Source organism: Excalfactoria chinensis, chromosome 3 (assembly GCF_039878825.1).
Source record: "Excalfactoria chinensis isolate bCotChi1 chromosome 3, bCotChi1.hap2, whole genome shotgun sequence".
NCBI classification, from domain to species: domain Eukaryota; kingdom Metazoa; phylum Chordata; class Aves; order Galliformes; family Phasianidae; genus Excalfactoria; species Excalfactoria chinensis.
Genome location: NC_092827.1, coordinates 68,410,869 through 68,436,808, shown reverse-complemented (window position 1 = coordinate 68,436,808; position 25,940 = coordinate 68,410,869). Strand labels below are relative to the sequence as shown.

Below are 25,940 nucleotides of genomic sequence, written 5' to 3'. Positions count from 1 at the left end.
TGTTGGCTGCCTAAGCCTGGGTTGGTCTGTCTGCAGCTCTGTGGGGAGCTGTGGTGCCAACCTGCTGCGCCACCTGCAGAGCGCCTGGCTGCAGTGTGCCCACTGGGTTTGCCAGCCTATAAGCTGGTTTACTTCTCATTCTGTGCCTGTTTATATATATGCAAGCATAAGAAATACAGAAATGCTTTGTTTGCGTTACAGAAGTTGTTGATGTAAATGTTTTAAGGATTGTGAGGAGAAGGTATACATACGTATAGGAAGACAGAAGTTGCACAGACAGCAGAATAGTTTACATGCTCTGTGTACAACAGGGGTTACGCTGAGATGCTGCACAGGATGTGACAAGAGCCACATGTGGGCCCTGCTTACACCTCCAACAGGCTGTCTTGGGGTGCTCATATCTTTTCAATCTGTGATATGCTGTAAATCTTGGAACTTAGCTAAACTATTAGCTTTAAAAACTGCCTTGTGGATTGAGTGTTGCAGATTTCCACTCGGCTGAATCCTCAAATTCTCATTCCTTAAATGCAGGAATAGTTATTTTTAATGCGGCATTGGTTTAATTCACAGTTTCATGTTTTACTTCTGCAGCTAAAAGTTATACCAAGCCATTTAAGGTGGGTAGTTTGCATACCCTCCTTTAGTGTGGTTATCAAGGGAACGTGGAGTCTCAGCAATGCTGTGCTCAAATGGGGCTCATGGTGCAGCTTAGGATGTGCATGGCAGAACTGGCCCCAGTTCATCTCTCCTGACCCAGTGCAGAACCACTATGGTGGAGAAAACAGAAAGGTTCCTGGGTTTAGTAACTTCTCGTGCCTGTTTTGTATTCTAGGCGGCTTCTGCTGATAAATCCCACAGTAATGTGCCAACAGTAATATATGCACACAGGACATTGTCAATAGCATGGATTTCCTCAGGATGCCACTGCAGGCAGCGTTTAAGTATATTTATTACTCTTTCTTTTAAAGGCAGGAGGAAACACAGGAGTCAGTCTGTCCAGGCACACGCTGCTTTAAACCAAAGGCCCCCTGTTTCAAGCCACTCTGGACCAATTGCAGAAAGCCGCCAGCCGTTCATGCAGACATCTACATCTGCCCATGAGATCGCCCAAAGGCTCTCAAGCAGCCAGCTGTCATTCCACAACTCGGCCACGTCTGTGTTTTCTCAGTCCCCTGCCGCTCCCGCTGCTGGCCAGCTGACTGTTCAAGACCGAGCTGCTGCGATGCTCAGGTCCAGTCTGGCTTCATCCACCAGCTCCACTCTCAGCCTGTTGTTTGGCAAGAGAAGCTTTTCAAGTGCTTTGGTGATTTCTGGGCTCTCAGCTGCAGATGGAGGTAACACCAGTGACACCCAGTCATCCAGCAGCATGAACATCGCCATGGGCCCATCTGCTAGAGCAGCAAGTCAGGCAGCTCGGGTAAGGCGGAAGCCCAAACAGCAGTACTGACCATGAGCTGCTGTGCTGTTCACCTGTCAGGTCCCCATAATGTCCTCACCACCGTTTGGTTTCTTCTCTCTCACATCCAGAAAATAGTCTTTTCTGAATTTTGGCATTTAAATTTCACAGTCTCAGTTTCATTGCAATGCATTTGTGTGCACCTAAGTGATGAATTCATTAGTAAGGGTAAGCTGGCTGTTAAAAATATACCTTACAGTCCATACTGGGGTAAAGTACCTCTTTTCATGGAGACTGGAGACTCAGTTCTGTTTTATGCAGAGCAGGTGATAAGTACCATCGTGAGCAGACTAAGTAAGTAGCTCCTTTCCTGCTCGCTTACCCAAGACTGCATTATTTGTACAAAAAGGAATGGCTCCCACTGAACACTACACTTTTTTCTGTTACCCTTTTTGACCTGTAATTCAATCCAGGACCTTGGGACCTTGTTGCTGAAAGGGTTAAGCAGAAAAAGTCGGTAGGAAGTATTTCCCAAAGGAAACTAAAAAGCCTTTAAAGAAACCTGCTTGCTCTGTGAATCAGCATTTTCCTACAGGAAAAACAGAACACACAAATAACTTGCAGCCTCCGTCCCATTAGGCTTCCAGTTCTGTTCCCCTCAGTTCGTCTTCCTTGGAAAACTGAAGGGACAGAGCAGTGTTACTGTTTCATTGTCTCTTGAAAGGTATTTATTTCACTTTGGCTGCCCTGGGTTGATTTCCTGTATTTTGAAATGTTTACCTCTTAAAAAAAAAAAGCATAATAGAAGATAGATCAGAGATAAAGGGGGGCTGCAGCTAGAGGCTCACTGACAGCATCATTAAGACCAACTTTCACATTTGGCCTATCAAAATAGAAGTGAAACTGGCAACAGGGGAAAACTGAGGCTATGGAAAGCCCAAACTCTTTTTCTTCTACTATACTGATTTGTATAGAACTTCCCCAAATTTCAAAGCTCCCTCATCTGTGTTTTGCTCTCTACCCATAAATACCACGCATAGTATAGTTATGAGGTTCTGCCATTAACTTCAAGAGAAGCTAACTGAACATTACTCACCTGGGTCCAATCCTGCTTTAGCATTCTAGTAAGCATTACTAATGCATACAGCTGAATGTATCAGGTGACGGGGCACAATGCCAACTCTCAGCAATCTCCAGGGTAATCTGCAGGCATTCAGGGTGCGTGCAGTGGTGTGTACCAGCAGTGGGATTCACCTCATCTGCCTTTAAGCCATGTAACATTTGGGTATGGAGTCTCAGTAGGTCATTGGCATTGCCTCTGTACTCAGCAGAGAGGACAATCCAGCTCATCCTTACAGCTGTCAGGAGAAAATCTTCCACTGTCAGACTCATCAGTCTCTGTCAACCACTGACAGCCTTGAATGATACACCTCAAGCATTACATTTAGATGAGGTGAATTCTGGCCACAAAGTAACTGCTTTGATTGGAACTACTAAGGAGGTATCTTACGCCTTAATACAGTACAGCTCTGGAAAGCTTTCATATCGATGGAGTTCTTACAGTGAGGTGATGGCATGCATAACATTTGCAGGCTGGTAATTGCATTCCAGTTCTGCAGCAAAATTTCTTTGTGAGTTGGATGTAAAATCTGGTGTATTATGCAAACCCCAGACTAACCAGACTTCACTTCTTATAAGCTGGCCCTGCTTGAAGCAGGGGTTTGGACTGGATGACCTCCAGAAGTCCTTTTCAATCCAAAGTACTTTACAGCTCTCTATGCTTGTACATCTGCAGTACTAAACCTCGAGCTCCTCTGCTTTTCTTTCCTAATGTATGCATTACAAGTACCTGTTCTCTCTTCAGCAGCCCCTTGTGAATTATGCATGTTAATAATCCCATGCAGTCTCACAGAATGACATTCCTAAACCAATTCTTAACTTTTTCACCCGTCACTTCAAAAAACAGCCAAAGTGTTACTTACATTCTATTTCCTGATCTCACCGAGTCCTCTTTTCCTCTGCAGCAGCTCACCGAGACCTGCGATGTGACTGATGCGACAGAATCTAAACCTCGTCGAGAGCAGGGGCTGTCCCACGCCATACTCATGAGTCAGACCCTGGAGTGCCGAAGGGCCAGCCAGGAAGACATGGCCCTGGAAGACACCGCCTCTCAGCAAAGCCTGTCTGAGGAGCAGTAAGGGTTATTGGTAGCGCAAGGGCCACACGTTTCTCAGAATTCAAGACAGAGTTAAGTCAGGGAGCTGCAGGTGGGTTTCTGTTCTTTCAGATTTAACACGCAACCTCCCAACATTTGTCTTTCTGACTTTTAAGCAGGCATATGGCAGGGCACGGGTTCTTCAGCTGAAGGCCTTTGGCATGGGTAGGGTTGGAAGATGTTCTACAAATCACGGTGCCACTTCATCTCAGGTTCTTGTAAATCCTGCAACGAATGCAACCTGTGTGACATTCATTCCCCTGCAGAGGCGCTGACCCACTAATGGTGACAACAGAAACAGTAACAGGTGGTGAATGAGGGAACGCAATAGGAGATGCTAACACAACTTAGTGAAAAGCACACAAGACATCCTTTCCTGCCATAGCTAGACAGCTGATTGCATGCAAACTAATTGGCATTTGATATATAACGTATAACAAAAGACAGCTTTGAAGAGAAGCAGTGAACATGTACAAGGACAGTACTACATGTGCTGGGACATTAGAGAGGAATCTGATTTGACTCTTCTTCCCCAACTGCAAATCTCTTTATTTTCATACAACACATTATGCAGGTGGTAATTATGAACAGCAACATAGCATCACCCAGACCGATATACTGCATGCAGCTATACTGCAACATTGCGTGAACGAACCTTGCTAAACACATTAACAAAAGTCAAGCGCAAAGAAGAAAGTAGCCAGTGCATGGAAAGCCTTCACAAAGCGTATGGTGCACCTTATTTGCAAAGAAAGCAGCTCTCTATTAACAGCTGCTCTTCTCTCATGCTCCTGTTCAGTTTACAACAGTGTTTCTCAGACTGCAGGCAACAAGGGCCCAGGAGAGTTCTCCCCAAGGACAGCAGAGAGCAAAGCAGGCTGTAGTTACTGTCTGTGGTTGTACTGGGCCAGGAACAGCTCAATGCCTTTAATTGCTGGCCACAGCTCAGTGTCCATAACCACATGTAGCCTGTACTTCCACACAGCTCCACTTCCCCTCCCCCAGAGCAACTGAGCTGCTGCCAGTTTAACAGTTACATAAAGACAGATGAAGCAAAGAGAGAGAGACGGTGCTCTCACAAAGCTTGAGAAACACTGATTTACAGGAATGCATGAGCAAAAGGCTGCAAGAAATCCTTAATGTAATATAGGGCATAAACACACGCGCGTTTGGTTGGTTTTGGTTTTTTTTTTTAATTAAACAATTTGCAGCTATGTGTGATTTGCTGTCCCTCTTCACTGAAACCACCACAGACTGCTTCTAGTTCTCCTCATGACAACGTGCAGCCAGGCTGCCCCCAGTTAACAAGGAACACTTAATGAGAGACGCCCCAGCTAAGCGTTATTGGCATTAGCTGATGCACTGTTCCATTCCAAGCTTCCAAGCGTGCCACACTTGAGATGACAAGAAGTAGAACCAAAGAACAGCAAGTGCAAATAAAACCATCCATTCACACAGATCTTGACAATCGTTCATTATAATGCCTGGCATAATCTAGGCAACATCCTGCTTGTGTTTACATGCATAAAAGCAGATGGATACCATGTATATGGATACCTGAGACAAGCTGCCATCACTGTAGCTCAGGCCCTGCTGCTGCCTCCAGCTGTGATGCACAGGAACCTGAATTCAGCTGCTCCTTTCTGCCCACTTCTGGTCAGACAAGACCTCCACCAGCACGGGGCTGGCAGCATGCTTGGCACCCAGTACACAGGACAAGGAAGTTACAGGTGTAGGTTGGGGGGCTCTCGTTGACAGGCACCGGCCCTATTTCTTGCCTTAGGGGCTTTGCAATCTGCTAGGATAAACCACCACGGCCGTCTTCCTAAACTGTTATGTGCCACAGTGGGGCAAACAGCTGCAGAAAGCACTAAGCCTTCCCAGGTTAACCTCACCCAGGCCTGTGATTGCCAAATCTTAAACTACAACTTGAATTAACTTATATCAAAAGCAACTCTGTTGGTCTCAACCAAGTACAATTATTCTGTGCATCTGCCTCAAGCAAACTAAACCACACTGAGAAACAGCTGTGCAAACTCTTATTACGGCTGTATTCCATTGACATCAATGGTGAACACCTACCAGCACCACTTCTTCAGGAAACTCCCCCATCTCCATGACATCTCTGCCCCTTAAGAAATGCAACCACCTCACAGTTCCTGACTGAGGTCAATCCACCAGCGCCCGGAGGATACAAGGTGCTACGAGGCTCAGGTTCCTGCTGCGCAGGGTGGCTGCCAGAACAGGCAGCTCCTAACTTCTGTGTTCAGGCACCGCACACAAACAGGAGTGAATTACTTGTAGTATCCTAATACAGGTTATTAACTGAGTATCCTAATACAGCAGCATGTGATGGAAGATACGTTTAAGGCATCTTTCTTTCCTTGGGAGAAATCTCTCTGTCCACAAGAGCAGTCAGTACACGCAGTTCTTTCATAGAGGCAGCAGCAGGGATGACGAGACGGAGCCCCCACCTGCTGCTCAGCTCATCCCCAGATAATAGCACTATTGCTGAAGAGAAACACGGCATGATTTAATCCAAGCTGCCTTGATGAGGCCCTCAATACAAAAGAGCAGGGAGGAGCATATCCAGCAAGTACAGCAAGCTCCAAGCAGGAGGCTGATGAGTGTATGGTGAAACAAGCACAAGTACAGCACTTCAGCCCTTACATTAAATATGGGACGTTCACCACCTGCCCTCACTTTGATTTCCTAAACTCTCTTTCCACTGGTAGTCTCTCATTCACATCACATAGCGAACGCTGAGTGATAAACTCCAAAGAGGGAAGCACACCCAGAGCTTGCCCAAAGATGTTAGCAGCATTTTACCAAAGCAGCAGCAGGCTGCAGAACTGCTCACAGCCATCAGACATGCCAACAAGCCCCCAGATGGCCTTCCTACCACAGCAAGAAGCAAACAGCGATGGGCACTAGTCACAAAAGTAAGTTAGTTCATCCCAAAACACAAATGCCACAGGTCCTGCACATCCCTCTATTCTGAAGTGTTTCAGAAGCATTTATATATGTATACATGCATGCATGCACAAATAAGGAAGTTGAGCTGCCACTAAAAAGTCTTGCCTCATTTCTGCACTTAAGACAAACATTAGTAAAAGCACTTCCCTACCACTGGGATTCTTTATCCCTTGCTAAGACAGACAGGTACACTCAGTCTGAAACGCTGAAGTTCTTGGAGTCTCTGCGATGCTACTTGCATTTTTAAAGAGCTATTTAGTAGCATTTGGTTCCAACCCAAGTGAGTGCACTTCTCTTGCTGGGGAATTTAAGTTAAAGATTAGCTGAATTCTATGCAGCTCGTAGAAGATTAGAATCATCAGTGAAATTCTGCAGCACATAATAAGCATCATCTCCTCATCTTTTGTTTTGTTTTTTAAACTACCCAATTATTGCCATTTTTAGATTGCTCCCCACATTGGGAGCTGGTATTTACAGCATTTCATCACTGCTTGTACAACCTGAAATCTGCAAGACAGACCTTATATGACCTATAATTAACTTTGCAGTAGGTCCGGTGTTAAAGATTCACCTCTCATTTAGCCTTCTCAGAGCATTACAAGTCAAAAATGGCCTAATGCATGTTAAATAATACAGGCCCTGTTTATTCCATGCTGCGTGCTATTTATGTTGAATTACAAGCCCCCCTTGCCAAAAACATCCTCAGTTCTCAGGCCTTGAGAAAATAATTGGGACCTCACGGTCCCCTCTTTTTTGCACCAATTAAAACCTGCAGGTGCGCTAATGTTGTCATCTGGAATCGTGCTGTTCCATCAGAGGTTATTTGCACCAAACATGAGCTATTAGTAAAATCAGCCCATCAGGGGAACAGCGAATGCTCTGTTTGTTGTTACAGTTCTCTCAGGGCTTTCCAAATATTGTACTAGTGTAAGACCAGAGAATACATTTTTTACCTCTAAAGTAAACACAAGGTGCCATAGAAGCTAATTTCAGTTGCTGGTAATGCTGTCTTGCTCAGTGCGTATTCGGAACAGGCAAATCATTTCTTTAAGACTGTCTCAGAACACAAAAGCCAGAAATGACCATTGAAACCATTTAGGATCTTCCTGCTGAACACAGATCACAAAATTTCTCTTTATTTCTCTTAAGAGCACCGTGTAGCTCTTAACACATTTAAAGAACAGCAACAGCAAAAAGACTCACCAAGGTAGAGCCAGGCAGCGGAAAGGAAGAGCCACAAACATCAGTGGCAAAACGTACCCTCTGCTTTAGAAGGCTGATGTCTCAATCACAGCAGAGAAGGAAAAATTCACCTCCATCTTGGGTAAGTCGTTGCAGTGACCAGCTCCCCTCCCAACACAAGGTCCCATCAGCACACTGCTCAAAACTTAGCAGAGCTGAAGATTCTTTTTCCACTCTAACTATGGACTGCAGTGAGCAAGGCAATATACCTACTCTTAAGAGGAACACGCATCACGAGGTGATGCAACTCCTAACACTACTGCCTGGAGTTTGGAAACCCGAACTCTGCTGTCATCACTCCTGAAGAAATTCCCCTTCCCAGCCTACACTTAAGTATCAAATATCTCCATTTTAGATTTAAAAGTCAGACCTTCTTTAACACTTCTGAGAATGTTGGTACCTATTTGATCGTGGAAAGAAATATTATTCTTCAGCATATTTTATAGCTTAACTTATCCCACTGAAATTCAGATGATGGCTTCCATGTAAATCTCCTTTCTGAAGTTCTTATTCCCTTCCAGTATCTCCATTTCAAATACACTGGTATGTGAAAAGTCACAGTTGCCAGTATCCTCTCCTTGCTCAGCAAATTAAAGCAAGGGAACCCCCACCTCAGCTCACAGTTTCACTAAGGAGAGTGAACTTGCAGTGCATCCACACCCTCATTAGAAGGCACCCTCTTAATGCTATCGCTCCTATGCACATAAAGGTGCAGATGCAAACCCCTACTAAAAGTTTGTGCACATTTAAAACAAAGCCTAACAAGGGCATATGGATGACTGCAAAAATCCATGCAACTCAAGACCATGGACAATCCAGAAGCCAATACAACAGTCTGTACAAGAAGGTGACCAAGCAAGAATGGTTAGCCACAAAAGTGCCCAGCAGTAGCACAATAGCAGTCCATAGCAAAATCCCACTGAGTTGTGCTAGCACGAGAAACAGCATGGAAGGGAGAGAAAAGAACACAAACCTTTCAGTACCAGGCATCAGCAGTATCAATACTACTTGCACAGCTGGGACATGAAAAGCACTGAAGGCACTTCATCACACAAGACAACCTTCATTTCCTTTGGCTCCACTTAGGGCAAGGATATGCACCACTGTTCTCACTTCGGAAAAGGAGTCCCCTGGTTTTTCAAGTCTAGAGAAGCAATGGGGAATGGAGCCAGTGCACAAGGTAAAAGCTGCACATGCAGCATTTTATCAGTTCTCAACAGCATGAAATCATGTCAGGGCTGATGTAGAAAGAACACTGGCAAAGAAGTTGAGCTTTGGGTTCCTGCAGGTAATATAGGGCAGCTGCCTCTGCTCTTACTGCCAACCTTGACAGGACATGATGGTTTAATTCAGTGAGTGTCCTCCAGCTGGACGCAGAAAAGCTGCTACAAGCACACTGAGTACCCTCTAGAACAAGGACAGAACAAGCACCTTGCATGCTTCTTGTGACACAAGGGCAAGCTCACTGGAGCCATAGCACTGCTATCAGACTCCAATGCTTCAGATGGGATCTATCACATTTAAAACACAGAAGCCAGCAGCCACCACTACCAAAGGCAATGAATGGTAAATGCTGGGGCAGGAGCTAGACATATTTCATTCACAACAGTTCCATTTCCTGTTGTACAGGCAGAATTTGGAGCCCTTCATCCTTCTTGTTTGACAACAGACAGATGCCTGTACTAACGAGGGGATTACAGATACCTTGAGGACACAGCCTCTTACTGTGAAAAGCAGCCCAGAGTCGTATTAGACTAAATAATATTCCTAACAGAGGGGATCTCTGAATTCTCTTTCCCCCAGATCTGAAAGCTGTACTGTTACCCAAATGAATGTGGCCAGAATAGCTGTGCAACTAAGCTGTCAGGGAACAGGGCCATTGTGTCCTTTAACCCTCCTGCCATTTAAGGAGGGACAGTGTCAGTACCAGACTGTTATCTAAATACAGGAAAGAGAAAAGACACTCCCAGCTGTTTCCAGGGCACCTGTAAAAAAACCAAACAGCTTGCCCCATCCACCCACATTGAACTACTGGTGTCAGTTCACACAGAAATAAGTAACAAGAACGATGCTTGAAAATGCCTTTAGTTTGCTCACTTTAACAGTTGTTGAACTGAACAGAAAAGTTAAGAAGCAACTGAAGCCTTAACTTACAGCCAAAGAGGACTATAAATCATACAGTGAACAAGCGTGCACCTGGGAGGGAATTCTGTTTTAATCAATTTTGCATGTTGTTAAGTGGCAGCACTTTCCCTGAATACATTTGCAAAGCTCAGAGGAATAAGAAAAATAAATACATTGTCTAACAGCCTCACACACTCCTTCTATCACCACTAACCAGTACATGTGTACAGAATTGAGTAAGAAAAAAGATAGATAAGCAAAAAAAAAAGTATCAGTAAATATAATGGCTTGAAAATCCCCATATAGACACATGCCGTATTAAGTCAATCCCAACCTTATAAACTCTGCATGGAAAACATATGTCAAGACTTGACTCAGTCCTGTGAAGCTAAAAGGGTTGCATGTTCTGTCACACCAAGGTCACAAGTTCTGGTTCTTCAATGCACATTACTGGGTGGGAATTACAGACCGTGAATTATCCTCCAGATAGAACTGTCCTCAACACCCTGAAAGACAAAGATCTCAAAGCTATCTGGCAGCTAATTGCTTTTACAGGGTGTAACAGGATCAGAGTCAGACCATCTCCCTTTCTCAAACACCCAGGTTGGAATTTCACATTAACTACGTGTCTGTAGAATTTTGAAACAGATCAGCTTGTGAACAGAATAAACAAGAATCTTTCTATCTAAATTTTCAAACTATAGAGTAATACCAGCTTTACCCTGGATGCTCTAGTAACCCCTCAGGGGCTTTTGTAGGAAGGACAGACTAGAACATCCACAAGTGTCATGTTTTATATAGACAAAAGCTTTGGTGTTTACAAGGAAGAAAAGGTCTTCATCGTCTGCATGACTCCACAGCTGCCAAGATGTCCTGCAAGATGTTGTTCCTGTTTTCCTTACTTACCTAGAAAAAGAGAAATTAAAATGGATGTAATTGGATGAACAACCATGGCTTACTTCAAAAACAAAGCAGAAATTCAAATGCATTTCATTCTTGGTGGGGGAATGCTGAGCATCAAACACTTGCCTTCTTGTGCTACCAATAACACACGAAACTAACTAAACCCACCAAACTGCACATGATTTAATTATTCACGGATACCCACTGCATGGATACCACAGCTTGAATAACTAACAGGAATTGCTCAAAGGACCACTGAGTACTTTTGCCATTACTAGAAAACCCTTTCAAATACCAAACCTATTTTTTCCTACAAGTGGAGGTCTTACATCTTCAGTACTTGAAAAGATATTTCTATGGATGACAGGCCAAGTAAAAAGCATCATCAATGAATAAATTAGAACTGGCTTAACAACAGCAAAACTGTGCAGTGAGAAACCTTAGTGCTGCAGGACAGAAATGCCTTGAAAGAGAAATAAGACTAATTTTAAAAGCTGGGGAACTTTTATCATGCACTGAGCTATGTCCTTTGTTTACCAGTCCCTGGAAATGTTGGACTTTAACACCAGCCCATGTGAAAATTCATAGGCTCCAACATCCTGCCTTCTGCTGGGTCCACCTGTGTCTCAGCATACGCAGACTACCGTAAACTGCCAAGGCACTTGCTGGCCAGCTTAGCCCCTGGGTACAACAGTGACAGAGCACAGAACTGTAGGGCTGGGGGTTGCAGATTTCCCCTTCATGAAGGCTCTGCCCTGATACAGTCACCTGCATTATGTACGTGACCACAGCATTACTAACTCAACCAGCACTTGGGGAGAGGGCTGAAGTGTTGAAAGGGCTAAAAAACTGCTAAGTGTCAGTAAAAGCTTCATTTAAAACGCTCAAGGAAATTGCTGCAGTGTTCAGATCTCTGCAGAAAGGGCAGGAACAAATCACACAAAGATGGATGAGACAGAAAAAGAAAAAATAATAAGGGCACTCAAATCTATTAACAGAGTTTGAAGAGAAAGAGAAGGTACCACAGTATGCATGACATAAAGCTCTCCACCAGCAAGGTTTTGTTGCATTCCCTGTAGCTACACTTAAGACCTGAGCACATGGATTTGGATTCCTTCCAGCCAGTATGGACCATAGTACTGAACAGGAAAAAGTCCATTATTGTTACCATCATCGTCACCAAGAAACTCATGACAGCCCTACCTAAAAGATTTAACCTAGGCACCAATTGCTATTTGTCACAGACATCCTATCCAAATGCTGGAAAACAACATTGTAAACCTTGAGACAGCCGTCTCACCTTTGACACTTGAATTCAAGAGAGCAGATCAACGCGAGACTGAAGAAAAAGTGACTTAAAAAGAAAACAAAGAGGAAAGGGCAGGAAGATCTCCCTGAAAGTGCTGCTGTTTTTATTGAGCATCATTCCAAGACTATTATTAGATAAAAAGAAAGCCCACAATAGCAAAGAGCAAGACAATAAAGAATGGAATTGCTCTTCAGTAAGACTATTGAGGTACCCTGAGGTAAACAAGGCACAGAGCATAGATGAGCCAAGCTCTAAATCTCACAGCAAGTGTCCTGACATCCTGACTTTCAAAGAACCTTCTGAACATTTAATAGCTCTTCCCACTGTCTCAGAGCCAACGAAAACAATACTCCATTTTATCTGTCCTCTTCCATACCTACATGCCAGAACTCCAGTGAGAGCATTAGAGAGAAAGTGCCAAGTGCTGGGAAACTCTCACAGCCATTTTGCAAAGGCTGCTTGATAGATATCGGCCTCCTCTTAAGGCCTGGAGACATTCTGCACAGGCAGCTCTCCTAGGCAGAACAAATCTCCCAGTATCTGTACTGAATGTACAAAGAGATGGGAAGATTTTTAGGGAGTAAAGGCAACTGTAGGTGCTCCTTTTTACTAAGCACTTAGATCATTTTGAATAAATGATCACTGGGTAGAGATAGCACAAGGCAGAACGGCTTGAAACTGAGACATGGGAGGTGTAGGTTAGATATTAGGAGGAAGTTTTTCCTCACAGAGGGTGGTGACGCACTGGAACAGGTTGCCCAAGGAGGTTGTGGATGCCCCATCCCTGGAGGCATTCAAGGCCAGGCTGGATGTGGCTCTGGGCAGCCTGGTCTGGTGGTTGGCAACCCTGAACATAGCAGGGGGGTTTGAAACTGGATGATCATTGCAGTCCTTTTCAACCCACATCATTCTATGATCACCTAAACTCCAAGGATGCAAGAGCAGAGGACAGAAGCTTCCTTTCCCTAACTATACAAGTGCCATTGAGGGAACAGAATTTGTAGTTTGTTCAACTGGAATCTCTTCTTCTTATCCAATTTAACTAATAGTTTTCTTAAAAGGCAGAAACAACCAGACTTCACTGTGGGGTTTTACAGATGCAAAATGAAAAGAAAGGAAAGTGGGAGAAAATGAAGGCATGCCAGCTGCTAAGGGTAAAGCAATCCTAGTTATGGCACCGCGTCTGCAAAATAACACAGATCCAGGCACTGCAAAAAGAGCCTCTATTTCACTGGAAAGTTGAGTTCTCAGCAAAATGGAACTGGGCAACAATGGAAAAAAATGTGTTAAATATCAGAGTTCCTGTCGTTCAGTGCTCTAAATGTAATAAATTAAACATTTGGATCCAAATCCCAACTACTTTTAGGGCATCTGAGCCTATTTTTACAGCAACTAAAGACAGAATGGACTGTAAAGCCCACAACAGCTGTGCCTATGCCCTTAGCATCAAACATCAGAACCATCCTTGTGACAATAAAAGAAGGATCAGAAAACTCTGCTGAGTTACTTGAATGCAACCTAACTCCCTGTTAAGTGACAAAGCAGACAGAACTTTCTTGGAAGGTGAACACATACATCTGGGCTCTTCTGGGCATCATAAAAGCCAGCAAGAAAAAGCAAACCACAAGCTACTGGGGAGCTCCAAGTTCTCTGCATGCCACAGCCCTTCAAGAAAGTAGCTGGTGATTCAGTGTTTACTCTAGCCAGTAACACACTGCGCCTCCAGCAGCAGGTTCTGTTCCTGCTCATGCACTCATTTTAACCAGCTGGGGAAGAGCATGCAGTGTGTCACCAGAGAGAGACAGATGCTCTCCTGTGCAAGTCTTCAGCATAGCGGATCTCTTGTCACCTGGGCACTCTTGCAGCCTATCACACATTTCACACCCTTGCTTTCAGCTAAATGATCCAACAGAGAAATCTGCATTTTCAAAGAAACCTGCACATTGTAATCTCAGCAGCATAAAAAGGATAGATTTTTTTTCAGGTAGGGAAAACATTGCTCTATTGAAATATACAGGCCATAACATTTAAAAACATGATGTAATGGCATGACACACCTAATAACCTTGGGTTGAATGGCAGCAGCCTCTAGAACATCACCTGATAGAAAGAGGCAGTGGAAGACTTGAACTGTCCTTGAAAAGCCAAATCCTTTTCTCTAGAACCATTCCTGAGAGAAGCAAACAGACACTGTTGCCTTGCCATGACTGCAGTAAGAGGCTACTTTCTCCATCCCTTCTCCCCACAAGCTCTACCACCATAAAGCAATCGTGTGGAATTCACATTCACACACATCCCTGTTCAGCAGCTCAACAAGCAACGCACACTGGCTTCTCAGTGGGAAATGTGGGTTTTGATCTCTGAGGGGAAAAGTAAGAGCTGAATGTTTATGAGGGGACAGGAATCTTTTCTTGCTTTTGTTGCTAGGGCTGCTTCAGCACTTTAAAAGGCTTTTAATTTAAAAAACAGAAAGATGATGTGGCTCTGGGCAGCCTGGTCTGCACACAGCATGGAGGCTGAAACTAGATGATCACTGTGGTCCTTTTCAACCCAGGCCATACCATGATTCTATGATAGGACCACCAAGCAAAAGAAAGCTGTGTGTTTCCAAGCACTGCACTTCTGTTCTCACTCTGAAGAGGAGAAAGGAAGATGGAGGTTCTGCTTTCTCTGCACTAATTAAGATCACTCAGTATAAAGTGGTAAAGATTTTTTCCTTCCTCATTCACTTGGATTACAAGAAATACTATTGCCACTGTGCTCTGCTTCCACTCAAGAGCAGGCTGCAGAACCATACTGCTCGACAGCCTATTGCCCCTGCTAGTAAGCCAGAACCTGCAAGTCTCAGTTACTATATTTGTAATTTATGGGTATGTGCAGTTCAGTTTCAGATGTACAGCTTTATCCTTTACTAGAAACAGTAACACTGAGCAGAAAAAATAACAAAGAAGAGGGGGCTGCATTTAGCTCGTGTTTATAAAGTATCCAGGGCACATACAGATGCTACGAAAACCTCACACGTATCCCTGTGAACAGGCAGTTCTGCTGTGGAAAATCTTGTAGGATTTCTCTGTAACCAATAAGAAAATCATTTTGAGGCCCCATTGTCCTGAATATGATGTCCGTAAAACAACATGATGAATTCCAAAGTTGTTTCACTGACTCCAGAGAAAGCACACTCCATTTACAAGTGTCTTTCTTCCACAAATTATTTCTGCAAACTCCACTGCTGCTTTTTTTCCCCCCTGCCCCATGAATCTGATTTACTGGTAGTATTTCTGCAAGCCAGTCTGCAAAAAATAAATCTGACTGTACTTTAGAAGATTTAACTCTTAGGAATAAGGAATAGTTCAGTGGCAATAATAGTAAAGTAAGAAAACTTAACGACAACAACATCATTACTTCTACAGCCTCTTAAAAGCAAAGCCAGCTGTGTGAAGCTGCCATTGTTGTTGTTTTTTAATAAGGTGAACACCTGCCCATTAAGAACCAAATGGAAACTAAAAAGCTCATTTCATACAAGCTCTCCACAGCTAACAATTGGTAGCAACAATCAGGTTTTTAAACAGAGCCAGATACAAACCCGTAACCCAGAACAGACGGCTCTTAAAGGGTATTTAATATTACTCACAGTGAACACTTCAACATCTTTCCTGCTTCTTATTTCTTCAACAAGATCCAGTGGCTTTCCCTTCGGTATTGGAATAGTTCCAAGTATCACAGTCCCAGAACCAGTCAGCATTTGACGAACAGCTTGAATAAAAGCCTGGCTGAAGAGTTCCATTTTACCAATCTCATCTATGATGCAAATCTTTTTCTCTGCACCGCTGCCCTGGTTTACCTGTGGAAAAGCGCATCAGGAGATTATAAACATCATGGAACTCAGAACAAGCAATAGAAATAACTGCCATACTAATAAAAACCACCTCCAAAATCAATCTGTTGTTCTACTGGGGAAAAGTGAAAAGTCAACGCTGCTGCTGCTGCTGCTAAGTGACCGACTTCAAATCTGCCATTTATGTTTCAGCAAAGACTGGTGGAAAGGTAAGAATACACACATGGCATAGATACCAGCTACGATGGTAGGAAACATGCAGAATATCATCCTTTCCTTCAGAGCAGAGTTCTCCAGCTGTTTGACAATAAAGAACTGCTCTCATTAAACCTGAGGGACCCAAACATTTCAGAACACTGAATTCTGCATTTGGAATAAATCAATATTGACACAATGTAATTATTAGGAACGGCTTGCATTACATCCAATGTTGGAAGCTTGTAGCTACAGAATGCCTTTCAAAAACCATTTTAAATTTAGAAGATAGTTCCTCACTGTTTTGGCCATAAAAATAAAAATCCATCAGATGTTTGCACCCTTATCTACAGTTTCCAAATTGTAATTAAGATTTCAGATTTTATGAAGGTTGTTTTTTCATTATCAGCTCATACAGGAGCACTTTTGTCTGTGTCAGGTGAGCTCTCAGTGCTGCAAACTGAGGCACGCAGAGGAGTGAATGCACTCCAGCAGGACTCAGGGTCTTCACCTCTGGTTCCAGTATTCGTTACATCATGATAAAACTTTGACAGATCAAAGCAGTTTGTCTAAAGTAGAACAGGAAGGCAGGGGGTCAAACTGTAAACAAAAACGTGCTGATCTCTCCAGAAGCAAGAACACTGTTCTCCTTCACCCTAAGCCTTCAGGTTCTGTTTGATCTGCTGCTTTAGCACAATCTCTTGCCACAAAATTGACTTGACCATCAGCTTTGTGATCAGAACCTGCCATCACAGCATGCGATGCAGAGGCACACAGTGATAGCACCTCTAGAATCGAAAACAAACAAAAAAACACCAAATGAAAACCAAAATGAAAGAGTGCTAAGATGGCAAAACCCAGCACTCCTCTCAAAACAAGCAACTTTGTCCAAAGTTATCTGGAGAAACAATCACGCCACTGCCAGCTTTTTCTCCTCTCTCATGTCAGAACAATCATCTTCCATTTAGTTCTCATTACATAGCGTGATCTAAAAAGCTCTGGCTGTCCTCTCCTGGTGTAGGCAACCAAGAATTACTCTCCGCTAGTTACAGATGTGAGGAACAAATCAACTCAAAGCAGCACTGTAGAACCATGAACATGCACCAGTAGCAGCCATGCTATTGAAAAATCTAAACATTTTTTCCCTTTGAAGACCAAGTATTTATTTCTGGTAAAGCGGAAGAACTGTTTAACGTGGATACTAAAACACAAGTCAAGTCTCTCCTGAGTAGCAGCTTTATTTAAATCCTTTCACAGATCTCCCTTCTCCTTGACATCTTTGTTTCCTCCCTTTCAGACTTCAACATTCCTTGACAAAAACAAGAAATTGATCCTCTGTCTTGCTTTCACTCCTCACACCCCCTTGGTTTTGGTTTTTGTTGCTCTAAGTTCATTAATTCCCTTCTTCATTGGCCCCCTGAGCTTTGGCAGCATAGAAAAATCACAACATGATTTTCAGCAGTACTGTTCAGCAGCTACTGCACACAGTTTACGACACGCTATTGCCAAAGTCAGATCTGTTCTTGTTTAATTTTGAAGGGTGGGAAAGGTTGGGGTAAGAGAGGAAGGAGATGGAAAAAGGGTGATGATCATAATATTGCTTGCACTGCTGACAAGAGAAGGACAAGAAAAAGACTGAGTCTTGTCACAGAGCACTGCTTGTGCAGGTGGCTAAATGTGAAATTAGCAGATTGCTGTAGCATTTAAAACCAAGCTGTGCTTACACAGCGGTAATAAAAATTACTGGATTTAAGACATGAATAATGTTTCTACTAAAGGAATGGGATTAGAGCAAAAAGAGGGAGAAAAAAGGGATGTGAAGAGGAACAGTGACAAAATCCTTTCTCGTGGACCCACTAACTCAAGCCACTTGTGTGCAATAAGCCACCTGGACGCTTTGTGCAAGGTGGTGGCATAGGAAGTAACTTCCTATTGGCTGTCTCTCAACCCAAGGCCTGGCCACAGGACGATGTCACATAAAGGAGGAGAGGCAAAACAAGCTCACACCTCACAACAGGCAGGAGAGATAAAGACAGCTCTGCCCCCCCTGCTTAGTGATCCTGAAGGCAACAAGAATGAGTGGAATTCAAGAATGAGACCCTTAATTAACATCAATATTGAGTGCTGTAGAACAGAGCCTTCCAATAACAATCATTATCATAAAGCATCCATTTCTTCCAGCAGCTTTAGTATAATACTCACATTTCTCAGCACAGGCAGAACCAAGTGCTCAAATGAAACAACGTCTACAACATACTGTCCAACACGACATTCACGTCTTGAAGTAGAAGAATCAGAACTGAATTTGAAAGACATACACAAATCCTTCTAAGTAATAAGTTTAGAAAGAACGTACTGCAGTCATTTCAAGTGGATTTACTAGAATAGTTACTCCACTAAGTCAATTTGCTCTTAATTCTTCTAAGCAGAGAAACCGTGAAAGCAATGCATTATGTAATACTGCAGCTAACATACTTTCAGATAACAAATATGCCATAAGCTACCTTCAGTGCTATGTAAGCTTCAATCTGAACACTGTACAGAAGGACAAAGAAAATATAAAAGGTAACAGAGATATTCACAATGAAATCAAAATATACACCTGCAGTTTCTGCGGGCACAGGAGCTACGTTTAAATTAGGCAGTGCGATACTAGACAGCATCAAAGCAACAACCTAAAGCTCAGAATAGGTTGCAGAACACTTCAATGGTCTTTGAAAAATACTCAGTTTGTATGTACAGCATCACACTATTCTGGGTAAGCTGCATTTGTTAGCAGTGTGCAAGTCATTTGGCCAGCTCAATTATGTCTGAACATGATGGAAATAGACTAAGTTGTGCAGGAATCATTAATCTAGCCTGGTAAATTAGGTGAGTGCTCTGCACTTCTGAAGCCCTATTCTTAGTGGGACTCTGAGGCTCCCTTTTTCTTTAAATTCACATGTAGGATTTGCAGGCCAGTCGGTGGCTCTTTAATACAACATTACATGCTATTCATCTTGAATTTTCAGATTCTGTACTCACAAATCAATTGGAAGAAAGAAATAATCTTCCCTCCTGTGTACACTATGTATCCCAAAGAGACCTGGATTCAGGAGAAAAGCTCTATCTGGTGTAAAATATGAAGTAAAAGAAAACAGTCTTCTCCAGGTCATTTTCTTTTTTAAACTATGCAATACAGTGACTACACAGATATTGCAGGTATCAGCCAGAAAACAAGAACTGAACAAAGAACATGACATGAAAACTCTACCTGTGCTGGCAGTCACCTTCTGGAAGGGCACTTAACATGCTGACAGACCAGAGAAGCATACAACAACAAGCTGCTTAAAACAATTTAAACCTCAGTACCTAACTCTAGATAAAGGACCTCGTTTTCCAGATGAAGTGACAACATCAAATCCTCTTCTCCTGCCACCTTCTTTGACTTCCTCTGTGTAAAATCCATCAATGGGAACGTCTGAGGACTTCAGTGCTTGAGTGACTTTCTGGATCAAAGTAGTCTTTCCAATCCCTAGAAACAAAGAGGAAACCAAAAGTACGTGCCATTAATCTTCCGTAGTAAAAGCCTATGTTTAAACATCACAGAAACTACATGATTTAGCAGGAACATCCATCATAAGTTTGCAAATTGTTTTTTTTTGGTGTTGTGGTTTTTTTTCTTAAAAGGCAGAAAAAGCAAGAATAGACACACCTTCTAAAGCCCATGCTGTTCTGATGCTATAATCCTTTATCCTACGTCTACAATGAAGTCATAACAGAATGGTACAAATACCTCAGGCTACAAGTGAACTTGTTAACTTCGATTGTGCCTGGGCAGGCCACAGAGCTTGCCCCAAGACAAGCAAATGTACTAGAGATCAGCCCACAGTGAGAGCCACACTGTTACACAACTGGTACCTAGGCTAGCTACAAGGGTGACTGATGAACCTCCTGGTCCATCACTGCTATTCATTATTTTTCAAGGACGGAAATGAATTTATCCTCTTTTTAGATTAGGTCAAAACTGATTGCTATTGCCAGAGGCGTGACTTCCAGCAAGATGAAGTACATACTACTTCTGTTCTGTCCTAGAAATTGGAATTGCTCCGTACCCTTGAGTTATCAGCTCCTATGTGGCAAAAAAAAATAGACTCCTAATGCTACAATAATTAAAGCAAACTTACTAGATACAGGGAAAAGCATTTTATCTTCTTTTTTTTTTACTGTGAGATCAATCAAGCCCTGGAAGAGGTTGCAGTTTCATTCTGGGAAGTTTTCAAGACCTGACTAGATAATCCATGAGCAACTTGGTCTGGGCTGATAGCTGACCCAGCTTTACACCTCCTGAAGTCTCTCCCTGAGTGAATTAAACTGGGCTCCCACAATCCATTCTCCCACCCTAATAAAGATCTTCGAGATCATTCCCAGCTGATGTCACCTATTTGATGTACTATGTGAATGCTGGCCATCTTCAAGACACTCTCTGTTCCCACAAAGGAGCAATTTCCCTATTTTACCTTTATAGAAGTATAACCTTAGCTTTGTCAAGGGATTTAAGAGGAGTGTTGCCTCTCAGAATTCAATGTTACCATTTCATTTTTAAGCATTATTATAATGAAAATCTGCTTTGGAAAATAGAATTATCCTGCAGAAGAAAAAATCCAAACATTAAAACTTCTGGACACAAGGAATACCTACTACTGCAGTGTGCATAAAGATGTCAAGAGAAGTCTTTTCAACATGCATATATCAAATTCCTTGCCCAAATTTTAAGCAGATTTAGGAACTACTTTCTTAACCATCAGCATCACTGAATGGTTTGAGCTAGAAGGGACCTTAAAGATCACACAGTTCCAACCACCTGCCACAGGCAAAGACATTTCTCACTAGATCGGGCTCCCAGAGCCCCATCCAAGCTGGCCTGGAGGGATTGGGGCATCCACAGCTTCTCTGGGCAGCCTGTGCCAGTGCCTCAGCACCCTTATAGCATACAACTTCTTGTAAATACCTAATCTAAACCATTTAAAGCCATTATTCCACATCCTATCGCTACACTCCCTGATAAAAAAGATTCCTGAGCAGCTTTTGTGTAGTCTCCTGTTAAGAACTGGAAGGCTGCTATAAGGTCTCCCAGGAGCTTTTTCTTTTTCAGGCTAAAATATCACCAACAAAATCCGTAGCTCCAAGGGCATCCACACAACCATAATTTCTGAAGATTGAAGTCAAAAGGATTCCTGGCATTTGAACAACAACAAACCAACAAACGTAACCATCAATATCTGCCATCTTTCCAAGCTCTTGTCCCTAAATTCTCTGTAAGAGAATTTATACTAATTCACCTGAGTAGATTTGTTATCTCTGATTTGGTTACCTTTATTTGGTCAATTGCCAAAGTAAGCGGAAGTGATTAAAAGTAAATTTAAGAAAGCTTAAAGTTAAACGTTTATCTAATCAAAACGATGCATTCAATGTCAGTTAAATGAACACAGGCAACCAACTCAACCTCCTCTGCATCTGCCAGATGACGGCCTCCACTCTGGGGGGCAGAAAGGACAAATAGAGCCACTGGAATCTATCTCTACCTGAACCTACCTGGAGCATTTTATTTTAATCCCAGACCACGCAAGTACCTGCAAAAGGTTCACTCAGAAAATAAGGCCCACTACTTTATTAAAACAAACTTTGCCATTGTGCTGACAGCTTTGTTTACTAACTTCATAACTCACACAGCCTTCCTCTCTCCCTTCAGGATTAGCAGCTTTTCAGTACCTAAAGGGGGGGAATTATATGCAAGAGAGGGAAAGACTCTAAAGCAAGGTCTGCTGCAAAAGGAAAAGGGGAAACAAGTTTCAAATTGGAAAGGGGAAAATTTAGACTGCATATAAAGAATTTTTTTTACAGTAAGGGTGGCAAGGTACTGAGACAGGTTGCCCAGAGAGGGAGTGGATGCAGTCTCCTTACAGACACCCAAGGTCAGTCTGACTGGGGCTAGAAGCAACTAATCCAGCTGTAGGTGTCCCTGTTCAATGCAAGGGAACTGAACTAGATTATAAGATTATCTTTTAGGGTCCCTTTGAACTCAAATGAATTCTATAACCATATCCATTGCCACCACAAAACACCCCTCCAGCCAAAGCCTGCTATCCAACTCTATAACTGCAAGAGCTAAATCACTACAATTAAAAAGAAAAAAAGACAACAACAAAAAGAACAGCGCTAAGAAATTATTAAAAACTAAAGCTTAGGAGATTTGGGATTCGTTGTCCAGGCATTTTTCTGCCCAAGAGCCAGCAGTGGGGCTGGATCCAGGGACAGCCCATCAGCACCTGCGCGCTACGCAGAATTGGGCCGGAAGCTAAAACGGATCCAGCGTGAGGAAGTTACCAACGAGTCAGCAGGCGACTCACGGGAAGGACAACGGCGACAGCCTCGCACGGTGCCCTCAGGCAGCGACCGGGCCCAGCTACCGCCGGAGGTGCGGCCGTGGCGGCTTCCCACCCGGCCCGGGGCTTGCATCCCCCACCGGCCGCGCCGCGCCAGGTGCTGGGCGGCCACACCGCCTCCCCTCGCCCTACTCCTCGGGCTCCTCTTGCTGCTGGCGCCAGGCAGCCTCGTTACCTGGGGGTCCCGTCAGGAAAACGTGCCTGGCCATGCCGGGGAGCAGCAGGCCGCACTCCGCCTTTTACAGCCGGCGCAGCACGGCGCGGTGGGCTGCAGGAGCTCCGCCCTCGCTCCGCCTCTCTCCCGGCGGCCTTGCGCATTACCCTGGCCGGGTTGAAGAGCGTTGTGCTGTACCCTCATGGGGGGATCGGGGTACCCCGAGCTGCTGGTGTAGCTCTGGATGGGGATGGCTGACTGCCTTAGTGCTTCCCGCAGGATGGATGTTATTTAAGAGTTGGGGTTAAGGGAACGAGGGGATAAATTCGGTTCCTAAACGTTTTCTTTAATATTTTCAGCCAGCCTGACCTACTTAATTTCTGAATAAGTTAGGAGAAGCTTTCCCTCGAGGTTGTTGTTTTTTTTTTTTTACCCATTTCAGTAAACAACGTGATCCAGGAAGCGGGAAAGCAGTCAATAAAAAGACAAATGAGTTATCTGATAGCTCCGTGCAGATAAGCAAGGGAAGGGTAAGCAGCGGGTTAATCGACTGCCTCGCTACAAAGCTGAGGGAATTGGGTCAGAACGCTGAATTACGGAATAGCAGAGGTTGGATGGGACCTCTGGAGAGCGCAGAGTCCAACCTCCTCGCTCAAGCACAGTCCCCAGGAACGCATCAGCCAGTGCCATGGCTTTTGAGGAATCTCCTAGGAAGGAGATTCCGCAGCCTCTGTCCGGCCTGTTCCAATGCTCTGTCATCCTCACAGCACATTTTTCCTTACGTTCAGTCGGAACTTGCCGTGTTTGTGTCCGCTGCCCCTTCCCTGGCACAGCTCCATGCCGTTCCCTCGGGCCCTGTCGCTGTCACACAGAGCAGAGCTCAGCGCTGCCCCTCTGCTCCCTGTGAGGAGCTGCAGCCGCCGTGAGGCCTCCCCTCAGCTCCTCTGCTCTGGGCTGAGGACAGCCAGGGACCTCAGCTGGTTCTCATAGCTACTTCACCATCTTCACAGTCTTTCGCTCTCTAATGGTTTTATGTTCTTTTGTACTGTGGCACCCAGAGCCGCGCCAGTGCTAAGCAGAGCTGGGGAACCTCCATTTCTCGTGCAGCTCCCAGCTGACACATCTACCTCAGAGCTAGCATAGCACGATCTACCTTAAGTCGATCTCCTCCAACCTCCTGGTGCCGGCAGCCTGCTCTGAAGATCCATCCCGAGGCTGAACCCCCTGGGCGAGCCTCCTACCGGCGCGGCTCAGCCGCCTCAGCCGCTGAAAGCCCCGCGGCACACCATGTCGGGACCTCCCGTCCACACGCTGAGCGCCCGCCGAACGCATTCAGCCTCCTTGTTCGTTTAGACTTGGCAGGTGGAGATTTGCTAAGAGAGCTGGGGAAAGGATTTTGGTGTGGAGTCCCCCGTTACCTCGGGGTCAGCACTTTCGTGAGGTGTAAGTTGCTCTTCCTGCTTTCAGAAGGAGCTGCAGTGAAGCAGCAGCGCTTGAAGGTAGGGTTAATTAGTGAGTTGTTGCTCAGGTGGCAGTTATAACCAGGGCCGGTGGCTGGGATCCTGCTGGGATCTGAGGGCAAGAGGGAAAGGAAGAGTCATACCAGAATGAGAACTAGTGCAGCTTGCCAGCACAGAGCGTGGGGGATGCACAGAACTATCAGCATCCCCATGTCTGGTGTACTGCACTTAGGACAGCAGAGGAAAGTCTTTCTTCAGCCGGAATTTATAAACCAGAGCCATTTACAGTTGTTCTCTAACAGCCATTGAGGCACTTTCGCTGTGTGCAGTAGGCTAACATCTAGTCAGCTGCTGGAAATTGTGCTTCTTTAGTTGCAGCCTCAAGCTGAGGGAGCTACCATCCATAGTGCCCTTGTAACCAAACTCACAGGCTTTTCCTTTTAAGGCTGAGGCATGGTTCAGCCACAAATTCAAGCTGATTTGAGCCAGAAGATGTTGATGTAAGGGAGGGAAAAACTAGTTTTTGCCCTCAACAGCATTGTACGGTCATTGGATGTATTGTATGTGGTCAGTTAACTGGATATGCTCATAGAAAAGGCCCTTAAAGATGAATTCCAGCCCACCTACTACACATTATGTGTTATATATTACACCTTATATATCATGTATGAGCATATGTATAAAACTACTGTTTTATATAAAAGCTAGGGAGTGATTAGAAGCAAAATCTGTTACTTGTGAGTAGGCCAGGGATTGTTTGCATCATAGTTTAGGAGAAGAGAGATTGTAATTCCTAATTCTTGTTTACCTATACTCCACTTTCACTGATAACCACATTTAGTTAATTTATCTTTCTCTTAAACGTAATGACTTTTAGTTCTCATTCCATATGAGTAATGCTGAACGTGTATCATGCTCAAACACTTAAAACAACCTTGAAAATTCTGACATGCCTTTTGGAGGGGTGGAGGGTCATGAGGGAACAAAGCTTCCCATATAATCTAAAAGTGAAAAATGCATTCTCGTAGTTTACATCCTAGGACTGTTTTTGTTGTTTTTTCTTTTCAAGACCAGTGAAATTATCACAGTGTTAACTTGTGGCTTCCCACAGGGGCTTGTCAGGCATCTTTAATCTAAAGAAAGAATTACAGTAAAGGACTGTGTATTTACTAGACAGTTAACACAAGTACAACATTTTATAACTGGCTACTTCATCCTTAGCCTGGACTTCCTGCGCAGAACTTATTGTGGTTGGTTTTACAGGTAGGTTTTCTGTGTAATATTAAACTATCTCAGACTTCTGGCTGGTTGCCCAGGCAAGCCAGCATAAAGAGAGCCACACAGTGTTGTTTTGTTCAATGTACAATTTTACTAGGTTTCATAAATCAACCTTTGATTTGCAGAAGTACACGTGGGGAGTTTTAGGGCTATCGCTGTTTGACAGAACCCTTGGTTTCTAGTACCGTAATTGAAGAACCATTTCATTCTGCTTTCAGATATAGAAATAACTATCAGTTATTTCACTGTGTTGCTAAATCCTTGGGCTTGCAACCAATTGTGTGAGTAAAGCCATTGCAGCATCAGGGCTTGAATTAATTAGCATTCCATTATAATTTATGTATTTTTTACCATAAAATGTGCTCTCCTTCTGGGTGCTGTGTCTAGACTGAAGTCATTCAAATGCACCAAGAACAGGCAGTAAGTAT

The 25,940-nt window shown here is 43.8% G+C and overlaps 2 protein-coding genes across 3 annotated transcripts in view; one reads left to right on the top strand and one right to left on the bottom strand.

Moving 5' to 3' along the window:
- The window catches only part of PCNX2 (pecanex 2), a 145,783-nt gene extending 139,084 nt beyond the window's left edge, over positions 1-6,699 (top strand). The window contains exons 33-34 of the mRNA XM_072331450.1: positions 969-1,417; positions 3,421-6,699. Of these exons, the coding sequence (XP_072187551.1) occupies positions 969-1,417; positions 3,421-3,594 (623 nt within the window). The 3' untranslated portion in view covers positions 3,595-6,699. The remainder of the gene's footprint in view (positions 1-968; positions 1,418-3,420) is intronic.
- A 3,197-nt stretch (positions 6,700-9,896) lies between these two features.
- NTPCR (nucleoside-triphosphatase, cancer-related) lies at positions 9,897-22,927 on the bottom strand. 2 transcript variants are annotated; one of them, XM_072331452.1, is made up of 5 exons: positions 22,796-22,927; positions 19,547-19,709; positions 18,398-18,494; positions 15,797-16,006; positions 9,897-10,859 (listed from the first exon to the last, which is right to left on the bottom strand). In XM_072331452.1, exons 1-5 carry the CDS (start codon positions 22,827-22,829, stop codon positions 10,791-10,793), a joined length of 573 nt encoding a protein of 190 aa, XP_072187553.1. In that variant the 5' UTR covers positions 22,830-22,927; the 3' UTR covers positions 9,897-10,790. The 2 variants fall into 2 exon arrangements, with proteins under 2 accessions (XP_072187553.1, XP_072187552.1); XM_072331451.1 differs by lacking the exon at positions 22,796-22,927 and adding an exon at positions 22,585-22,760.
- Positions 22,928-25,940: the final 3,013 nt, after the last annotated feature.